The sequence below is a fragment of the Poecilia latipinna genome, unplaced genomic scaffold (assembly GCF_001443285.1).
Source record: "Poecilia latipinna isolate Pla-1442-1.1 unplaced genomic scaffold, P_latipinna-1.0 Scaffold5283, whole genome shotgun sequence".
Lineage (NCBI taxonomy): Eukaryota > Metazoa > Chordata > Actinopteri > Cyprinodontiformes > Poeciliidae > Poecilia > Poecilia latipinna.
The window spans coordinates 2261-12716 of NW_015117899.1; the positions used below are offsets into that span (position 1 = coordinate 2261).

At 39.2% G+C, this 10456-nt stretch overlaps 1 protein-coding gene across 1 annotated transcript; it reads right to left on the minus strand.

Annotated features, from left to right (window-relative positions):
• Nucleotides 1-310: 310 nt before the first annotated feature.
• On the minus strand, nt 311-7775 carry LOC106943413 (extracellular calcium-sensing receptor-like). Its single transcript, XM_015026729.1, has 5 exons — nt 7473-7775; nt 7085-7374; nt 6603-6898; nt 483-606; nt 311-397 (listed from the first exon to the last, which is right to left on the minus strand). The coding sequence occupies exons 1-4, from the start codon at nt 7731-7733 to the stop codon at nt 524-526; spliced, it is 930 nt and encodes a 309-aa protein (XP_014882215.1). The 5' UTR covers nt 7734-7775; the 3' UTR covers nt 311-397; nt 483-523.
• Between the last annotated feature and the right edge of the window lie 2681 nt (nt 7776-10456).

Here is a 10456-nt window from a genome sequence, read left to right on the forward strand (position 1 = left end):
AGTGTAGCTTTAAAGGCCATTAGAACCACTATAGTTTTGCCAAGAACACAGGAGATACAGAGAACAAATGTGATGCCAAACGCTGTGTGCCGCAGCATGCAGGACCACTCAGAGGGGGCTCCAATGAAAGTTAGTGAACATAAGAAACACAGAGTCAGAGAGAAGAGCAGCAGGAAGCTCAGCTCTGAGTTGTTGGCTCTGACAATCGGTGTTGTTCTGTGATGGAAGAAAATTAATGATGTAATTATGGCCAGAGATGCTCCACTGATGGAGAGTGTAGCCAGGATGATTGACAGGACTTCGTTAAAGGAAAGAAACTCCACAGGTTTGTGGAAACAAGCATCTCTGTTTGAATTTGGCCAGAACTCTCTGGGGCATGGGAAGCAGTCAGGAGAATCTAACAAAAATTATAACGTTGAAAAACAATCCTTAGTTTATGGATTTTGTAGATATGGATGCATATGAAACATATTAGATTCTACCTGTCATATTACTGATCTCTCCTTCAGGACATGGTATACAGTCATAGCAGCAGATTGGTTTTCCTTTCTGCAACACTTTGCGAGTTCCTGGAGGACAACTCTCTGAGCAAACGGAGACTGGAACCTGCCATGGAAAAAGACAGGAAAATTACAGTTTTTGAACTTTTTTTGAAAACATATTTCACAAATCCTTTTTCAACTTCCTAATCTAAGAAATTACTGTTTTTGGCTATTACTTGTCTGCCTCCTTCCACCCAGGTTAATTTCCTGTTGATACGAAACTCCTGACCTCTTGGCAGTGATGCATCATAATATCCCACTGTTACCAGTTCAATAACTCCACTCTCACTCTTCTGCCAGTTTACCAGCTCATAAAAAGCCACAGGGTCTCCATTAGCATCAAACGACACATGGTAACCATTCTTTGAGAAGTTCACTTTTTTTAGTTCTTTAAAAACCTGCAAAGTAAAATCAAAATGAAAAACTGGAACAATATTTTAAAATATTGTTGAAATTAAGTGTCTAGTCTGTAGTTGCTAATGAAAAACATGGGGATTTACCAGATGCACTGACTGACCTGTTTGGGCTCCAGTCTGATGTTTTTGTCACATTGAATAGTTCCATTAGTTTCCTGACAAACTGCATTGTGAATAGCATGAGCTACAGCATAAACAGCCTTGTACATCATGTTAGTAACTCTTAACTGTGATGTGTCAGTGTACGAGCTTTTAAGGGTTTTAATATCTTCAGTTCCATCACACACTCTCTTGTCTGGGTCAACAGCTGCAGAGACATACAGATACACACAAAAAAGAAAAAAATAACATGAATATTTTTTTTTTACTTTTTACTATGCTGAATTACGTAGGTGCTCCCTATGGGGTTTTTCACTTTAAGACAAGACAATGTTCATGCCAAAAACCAAATACCACAAAAAAAAAAAAAAATTCAGTTAATCTTTTTCTGGACTTCTTAGGGCAACATGCAACATGTTTAAAATACTTTTAACATTCTAACATTAAATACACAAATTATTCGTTGATTAAGACCAGATGAAGCAAACACCATGTGTTTTGGATTTCTCAAACAGAAAATATTACCTATGGTGAAATGTAAAAAAAAAAAAAAAAAGAAAAATAATGTAAAAATCTTGATTTAAAAACATAAATACATTGTTCTATTTTAATATGTGACAATCCTTTTCTGTCATTACAGAAAATTTGAAAACAAATAACGTATCAAAGATTATTTGTTTCTCACTTTCTGTCAAGCTGCAGTTGAACGCCTCCTCCCAGAATTCGGTAAGTACCGAAGAGGCAGCCACCTTTGATGGAGAGAGATCCAGCAGGAAGTCTCTCAGACCTGGGATGACAGATTTCTGAATGGCCATACCAACAGCCCCCGCACAGAAACCGAATCTCATCAGGTCTGAGTCAGTTATCCAGGCCTCGCTCGCGATCCACTGACGAGGTGGAGGAGGGTCCGACGCCAGCTCCTCTAAAAGGACTTTCATTTCACCAACAGCCGTAAATGCCAGAACAACCTTTGCTGTTGATCTGAAGAGACATGCAATGTGTTGATTACATGATTTAGTACTTGAACATAAGCAAATCATTTTGAAGATAAAGACAGTTATAACACCGCTGATCATCTGTAGTTTCAGTTTACGGTCTATCTGAAAAGACACTAGACAACAGTAAAACACAATTGTTCATGAATTCCAAGTGTGAAGGAACCGCTGAAGAATCACAGTGTTCATTCATAAGCCTTTTCTCCAATATTATCGTAAAATGGCAAAAATAACAAACTTACTAACCTACGGATAACATTGGCGACTTTTTGGATCTTGGTCGCTGGATCAGTTCTGAAGAAAGATTCAGTGTACTCCACACAGATCCCCTCTCTCAGTGCTGCTTCAAGAAAAGAGGCCATGCCATTATTTCCATAATCTGAGTCTGAGTGTACAACACCTATCCAAGTCCAACCAAAGTGTTTCACCAGCTTTGCTAGAGCGTCAGCTTGGTAATGGTCGCTTGGAATTGTCCTGAAAAAAGTTGGGAACTGCTGTTTGTCTGAAAGGCAGGCACACGTGGCAAAGCTGCTGATCTATAAAGACAAAACATAGAACACCAAAGCCAGGTGCATACCTGCACAGAGCTATTTAAAAAATTCCAGATTACAATCAATTTACACTTTTTACCAGAGGAATTTTGAAAGATCCCACGATGCGTGACATGATGATGGAGGGAGTGGATCCAGAGTCTCCGACGGCAGCCACCACCACACGAGACTGGGAGCAATTACCGTCTCTGTAGAACACTGGGTCCTCGCCGTTCAATAGCTGGAACGCCACATCCACTGAAACTGGCACCGAGACGCAGGAATCATAGATCCGATGTCCGAGTTTGATGCCGGGCAGCAGATCAGTGCTGTTATTTATCTCCTCAATGGCAAAGATAATAGTGCGAGAGAAACGCAGACCCCTGCCAGTAAGGCTGAACACAACATGCTGATGTTTAGATGAAATTGGAGAGGAAAAAAAAGAGCAAATTCTTCTTGGCATTAAGTAATTATAAGCAAGTCATCTGTACGTCAAAATATTGAAGTGCTTCCTGTCAAGGCATTATCAGGATTTCAAAACAACAACAAAAAATGCATCCAAAAAACAATCTAGATCAAAAGAAACATTTTTTTTTTAACTTCAGCTCCAACTTAATCATATTTTCACTGCAATAACAAAAATACACAATTTAGCTCATTGTGATAGAAAACGTTTAAGGCATTTTAATTATTTGTCTCCAACATAACAGCAAACTTTGCAGCAAACACATGCAAGATCATTTTTCCACCTCTCTTTCTTACTGACCTCCCTGCGCATCTCGGAGACTCGGGCTGGGTGGTGTAATTATAAACCACTGCATAATGTTGGTAATGAATGGAGGAAACACCTCCAATAACAAAGTCCCCATCTGTTGAGAATGCCGATAAATGAGGTTTACCCTGCAGAGTGCATTTCACAGATGAGGCCTCAGCAGCGACACCGGAAGTCTTTGACGTTTGTTCGGAAGGAAATTGTTGTTTTAAGCCATTTACAAGGCCAGGCAGCCTGACCAGTGACGTCAGCTCCAACAAACTCAGTGCCAATCTCAAAGCAATAAAAATGGCCCTGATCCCCATTTGTCAACTGTCTCTACTTGGATCTTTCTGTCCTTTTGCAGATCTATAAATCCCCTCCTCTTATACGTCAGATGATCTTTCTAGAAGAAAGTGTCCTCCCTTTGTGTTTGATTATGAAACATACACAAATATAATTTCCACTTTGTTTTTTTGCTAGTGCCAGTTCACTACTTAATGTCATAACAAATAAGGGAGAGAACATAGGTGATATTTTACATGATCTATAAATCAATAGTGAACAATAGAGGAAGGTCTGTTTATCTGAAATGTTTCTTCAAAAACAACTTATTAATAAATATATATTTTTAGTGTGCATAAACATGAGTCTTGGTTTACACACTGGCAGAGATTTTATATAAAATTAAAAGTAATTCCAATTTGAATTGAAAACGTTTTAGTCAAAATATAAGAGTATTGTACAAAACCATTAGACGAATGAGAATAAATTCATTGAATATTCTTTTATTGGATGAATGTAAGTAGGTTGAATGCGCTTTAATATCAGTCATGTCACATTTATAATATGTTTGTTCCAAAGAAAGATTTTTATTTTTTTATTTTTTACTTTTTATTCATTAAATATTTCTTAGTGTTTTTCTCTGGTTGAAACAAAATGATGAAACACTTTGGAGCAAATATACACAGTATCAGTCCAAAGCTGGAGGCCAGAATAGCAAATATCTCCACAGCCACAGTAAATTTTCCAGGAGAGCTGACATAAGCTGGGATGAAGGTGATCCAGACGGCACAGAATATCAACCTGCTGAAGGTTATCATCTTGGCTTCGTTGAAATTATCAGGTAGTTTCCGAGCTAGAACAGCTAACACAAAGCAAAACACAGCCAGCAGGCCGATGTAGCCAAGCACAGCCCAGAAACCAACAGCAGAGCCTAACGCACATTCCAGGATGATCTTCTCCTTGTAGGTGCTCAGATTTTTCACTGGGAAGGGAGGACTCACAACCAACCATATGATACATATTAGAACCTGAATAAATGTAAAAGACACTACAGTCATTCTTTGCTGTGGAGGACCAAACCATTTCATAGCATTACTACCAGGAAGTGTAGCTTTAAAGGCCATTAGATCCACTATAGTTTTCCCAAGAACACAGGAGATACAGAGAACAAATGTGATGCCAAACGCTGTGTGCCGCAGCATGCAGGACCACTCAGAGGGGGCTCCAATGAAAGTTAGTGAACATAAGAAACACAGAATAAGAGAAAAGAGAAGCAGGAAGCTCAGCTCAGAGTTGTTGGCTCTGACAATTGGAGTTGTTTTATGAATAAAGAAAATCACTGATGTAATGATGGCCAGGAATGCTCCACCAACAGAGAAAACAATCAGGATGATTGAAAGGCCTTCATCAAAGGAAAGAAACTCCACAGGTTTGGGAAAACAGGAATCGTTCCTTGTATTTGGCCAAAACTCTTCGGAACATGGAAAACAGTCAAGCGCATCTAAAATAACATGAAACATTTTGTTTTTATGACAAATTTTGAAGACATATTTATCCATAGAACAAAACTTGATTTTACCTGTTATATTGCTAACCTCTCCTGGAGGACATGGTATGCAATCATAGCAACAAGTGGGCTTTCCCTTTTGCAACACTTTACGAGTTCCTGGAGGACAACTCTCTGAGCAAACAGACACTGGAATCTGTCATAGAAACAGAGGTAAAATAGCAACTTTAATTTTTTTCAGTTGTTTTTGACAAAACTGTTGCCCTCCAAACTTCATAATCTAAGAAACTGTTGTGTTAGGGCTATTACTCGTGTGCCTCCTTCCACCCAGGTTATGTTCCTGTTGATACGAAACTCCTGCCCTCTTGGCAGTGAAGCATCATAATATCCCACTGTTACCAGTTCAATAACTCCACTCTCACTTTTCTGCCAGTTTACCAGCTCATAAAAAGCCACAGGGTCTCCATTAGCATCAAATGAAACATGGTAACCATTTCTTGAAAAGTTAACTTTCTTCAATGCATTCAAGACCTTTAAAATAAAAACAGACATTAACAAAGAAACCAGCAACCTCTAAAATTAACACCAGAACTAAGTAACCATGCATTGAGAAATCAATGCTAATGAAAGGTTTGATGAGTTACTTAGCAACAGACTGACCTGTTTGGGCTCCAGTTTGTAGCGTTTGTCACATTGAATGGTTCCATTTGTTTCCTGACACACTGCATTGTGAATAGCATGAGCTATTGCATAAACAGCCTTGTACACCATGTTAGAAACTCTTAACTGAGATGTTTCAGTGTACGGGCTTTTTAGAGTTTTAAGATCTTCAGTTCCATCACACATTCTCTTTTCTTTGTCAGCAGCTGAAGACAAATAAATACACTGCACATTTATTTTGTCTGTCAACCTAACTAATTAACTATTGTTGTGTTGAAGCATATTTAGATGTTTTTTTATATTGATGTCGATTAAATGAAAGAACAAATGACAAACGCAGAAATATATAATGATACAAATAAAGTTTGTGACTCTCCAAATTCCTAAAAATGCCTTCAAGATCAGTGAAATAAAGTATTATGAAATTAGAATTTTTTTTCTTGATTTCCCAGGGTTATATGAATAATTCAAGATTAATTTGATAAACATTTAATGTAATAAATTATTGGTACAAAACTACAACAAATATAATATTATGAAAACTTTGAAATTTAAATTTTGTATCAACAACATTATCATAAAAAATGGACAAACAATATAAGGTTAATCATAAAAAAAGAAAAGTCAGGCTTTTATTGCTTTTGGAACAAAAAGCACTATGCTGAAAAACATCTCAACTTTGGTAAGTTGCCAAATAAATCGATTTGTTTTACTACAGGTAAAACATTTTTGTTTTCAATCGCATGAAAAAATAGTTCTAGCAAATCTGTTAATCTTTTTTCCTTTCTCATGATAGAAAAGATATATACATTCTCACTTTCTGTCAGGCTGCAGCTGAAGGTATCCTCCCAGAACTCAGTCAGCACTGAGGAAGCTGCCACTTCAGAGGGAGAGAGATCCAGAAGATAGTTTCTCAATCCTGGAATGACAGATTTCTGAATGGCTACCCCGACTGCCCCCGCACAGAAACTGAATCTCATCAGGTTTGGGTCAGTTGCCCAGGCCTCGCTCGCGATCCACTGACGAGGTGGAGGAGGGTCCAACGCCAGCTCCTCTAAAAGGACTTTCATTTCGCCAACAGCCGTAAATGCCAGAACAACCTTTGCTGTTGATCTGAAAAGACATTGGAACATGTTGATTTTATGCAGCACTTCTACGAATAGGCCACATGTTTGGAAGAGTTTACAGTTATACAACTTATCTGAAAAGAGGTTTCAGTAAAACCATACCAAACTTGCCAAAGCAATCTCTTTAATTTATAGATTCTCTTTTTAAAATAGTAACATTAAACATACGAACCTACGGATAACGTCTGCAACTCTTTTGATCTTGATCTGTGGGTCAGTTCTGAAAAAGGATTCAGTGTACTCCACACAGATCCCCTCTCTGAGAGCAGCTTCCAGAAAAGAGGCCATGCCATTATTTCCATAGTCTGAGTCTGAGTGGACGGCTCCTATCCAAGTCCAACCAAAGTATTTCACCATCTTGGCCAGTGCATCAGCTTGATAATGGTCACTGGGAATGGTTCTGAAAAAAGTTGGGAACTGTTTCTTATCTGATAGGCAAGCACAAGTGGCGAAGTGGCTCACCTATAGCAAGAGAAGTGCAAAGTGTAGAAAAAAAAATCCAACGTCCATCAGCAGAGGTGTTTTTGGATTTCATCTTACTATGACTGTATTCCTCTTACCAGAGGAATGTTGAATGGTCCAATAACACGTGAGACGCTGATGGAGGGAGAGGATCCCGCGTCTCCGACAGCAGCCATCACCACACCGGACCGGGAGCAGTTCATGCCTTCGTAGAACAAGGGGTCCTCACCGTTTGTTAGTTCAAATGCCACGTGCACCGAAACAGGAACCGACACGCAGGAATCATAGATCCGATATCCAAGTTTGATGCCTGGCAGCAGATCAGTGCTGCTGTTTATCTCCTCGATGGCAAAGATCATTGTGCGGGAGAAGCGCAGATCCCGGGCGTTAAAGCTGAACAAAATCAATCTGGTGAGTGCTGATATTTATTACATTAGAAGAAAAGGCGTCACAAAATAAAAAACAACCAAATACATGCAGTAATACCAATAATTGTACACAGCACATCTAATATTTTTCGGAGACTGAATTTAGATATTCAATGTAAAAAGTGGCCCCAAACCTGTCCAAAACAAACAAACAAAACGTTATCCAAGTCAACTTTACACAAGCAATATAAAACTTTTGTTCTATCCGTCTTACCTCTCTCTGCATCCTTGAGACTCAGGCTTACTGGTGTAATTATGAATCACTCCATAACCTTGATAATGAATTGAGAAAACACCTCCAATGACAAAGTCCCCGTCTGATGAGAACGCAGAGGAACGAGGGGTTCCCTGCAGAGTGCATTTTGTAGACAAAGCCTCAGCAGTTACTGCAGAAGCAAACAAAGCAGCAAGTGAAAAACTCACTGCCACTCTCAAACCAGTGCTTTCCCAAATGCCCATTACTTAAGTGTCTCTGATTGGAAGCAACTGTGTGTTTATAAATGTCGTCCCTTGATACGTCAGATGATCTTTCTGAAACAGGATATGCCTAACTTTCAATTAACTGGTTTACAATTATTTATTTTGTATACAGAAATATAAATTTTCTTTGTGTAAAGGCAGAGACAACAGCCACACAAATCAGAACGATGGAAAAAGATGCTTGTTGTACCACACATGGTCAAGAAACTGAGTACAGAGAGATGGTGGAGTGTTTTGTGGCATGGTGATGGCATGGTGATGGCACAGTCGTCTTTTTATGGAAACAAAATAAAGAATTTGATTGTAGATTTCAAAAGAAAAAGGGTCAGCTTAAACACGGTTTGGTCAAATACTAGTTTTGTCATGGGAGAAGAAGGGAAAGTGGTTAAGGAGTGTAAAATAGCTTGGTGTTCAGCTGGACAACAGACTGAACTGGAGACACAACAGTGATACTGCATGCAGGAAGTGACCGAACAAACTGTACTGCTTTAGGAAATGTAGGTCCTTAAGTGTTTGCAGCAAAATGCAGTTTAAATTCAATAGAGTATGTGTGAAAACAAACCTCCCGACAACACATGAACAGCTCATCTTTGGTAGACCATGTTTATTCAGGCTCGCTGTAGGTAACACAGGAGACCTTTCCTGCACGTTGCCATGGCATTGGGCTCTACGCCCGCACAATGATCTATGAGGAGATCAATAACAGCACAGAGCTACTGCCCGGAATCAAACTTGGCTATCGAATCTTTGATTCGTGCGCTTCTGTGCCCATGGCCGTGCACGTGGCATTCCAACTGGCAAATGACCAGGACTGTGTTTTACAAAGGGAGCAACTGCTCACAATCTGGAGTTGTGATGGTGCAGTTGGAGACTCTGGATCCACACCATCGATTGGGATGTTGCGCATCGTTGGATCTTTTAACATTCCACTGGTAAATTGTTTGCAAAAATTTTTTTTTAATATACCTGTGCTTATCTGTATTGTATTAGAAAAAAAATTGCTATGTTGTCTTTTTTTTTAAATAGGTGAGCCACTTTGCCACGTGTGCCTGCCTTTCAGATAAGCAGGAGTACCCAACTTTTTTCAGAACCATTCCCAGTGATCATTACCAAGCTGATGCGCTGGCCAAGATGGTGAAACACTTTGGTTGGACTTGGATAGGAGCCGTCCATTCAGACTCAGATTACGGAATCAACGGCATGGCGTCTTTTCTTGATGCAGCACTTAGAGAGGGGATCTGCATGGAATACATTGAATCCTACTTTCCAACTGACCTGCGGAGCAAAATCCAAATAGTTGCTGATGTTATCCGTCAGTTTGTACATAAATAATTTTGCTTAAAAAAAATCCACTTCAGACGTACTTCATTATCCATTAATATTGTGCCTATTTGTTTGCCTCAAGAATGATCAGGAAAAACATGTGTAAAGTGTGATATGTGCTAGTTTACATCAACCTTGGCCATTGCCTTTCCTTTGCAATTCCGCTTTATTCTCATCCCTGTCTGGGCTTTCTTCCATTGAGCTTGATTGGTAAACTTTATTTGAAGGGGTGTGCTTAAGACTGGCATGACACTGTCATAAATACGATATGACACCTGTCATGAACATGAAGTCTTTATGAATGTTTATAACTGTTTTTGTGAAGAGTCATTCGATAAATAATGACATTTTTAATGCAAAGTTGCATACCATGCATACTGTATACCATGTCCTGAAGGAGAGATCAGTAATATGACAGGTTATATCATATATTTTTCACATAGATTTGCAACACCAAATACTGACTATTAACAACTGTTTTTGGCCATTGTTTTCAGATTCACCTGATTGTTTTCCATGTCCAAGAGAGTTCTGGCCTAATTCAAAGAAAGATGCTTGTCTACCCAAACCAGTTGAATTTCTTTCCGTTGATCAAGTCCTGTCTACCATTCTGGCTATAGTCTCAATCAGCGGAGCCTTTTTAGCCATTATTACAGCAGTGATTTTCTTCCATCACAGAACAACTCCAATTGTCAGAGCCAACAACTCTGAGCTGAGCTTCCTGCTGCTCTTCTCTCTGACTCTGTGTTTCTTATGTTCACTAACTTTCATTGGAGCCCCCTCTGAGTGGTCCTGCATGCTGCGGCACACAGCGTTTGGCATCACATTTGTTCTCTGTATCTCCTGTGTTC

Excerpts from the sequence above, each read along its gene's own strand:
- LOC106943413 (XM_015026729.1), bottom strand. The coding sequence starts at position 7,733 with ATGATCTTTGCCATCGAGGAGATAAACAGCAGCACTGATCTGCTGCCA. Across the intron at positions 7,375-7,472 it reads GACCATTCAACATTCCTCTG|GTGAGCCACTTCGCCACTTG; the intron begins GTAAGAGGAATA and ends CTCTTGCTATAG. Across the intron at positions 6,899-7,084 it reads GTTGCAGACGTTATCCGTAG|ATCAACAGCAAAGGTTGTTC; the intron begins GTTCGTATGTTT and ends ATGTCTTTTCAG.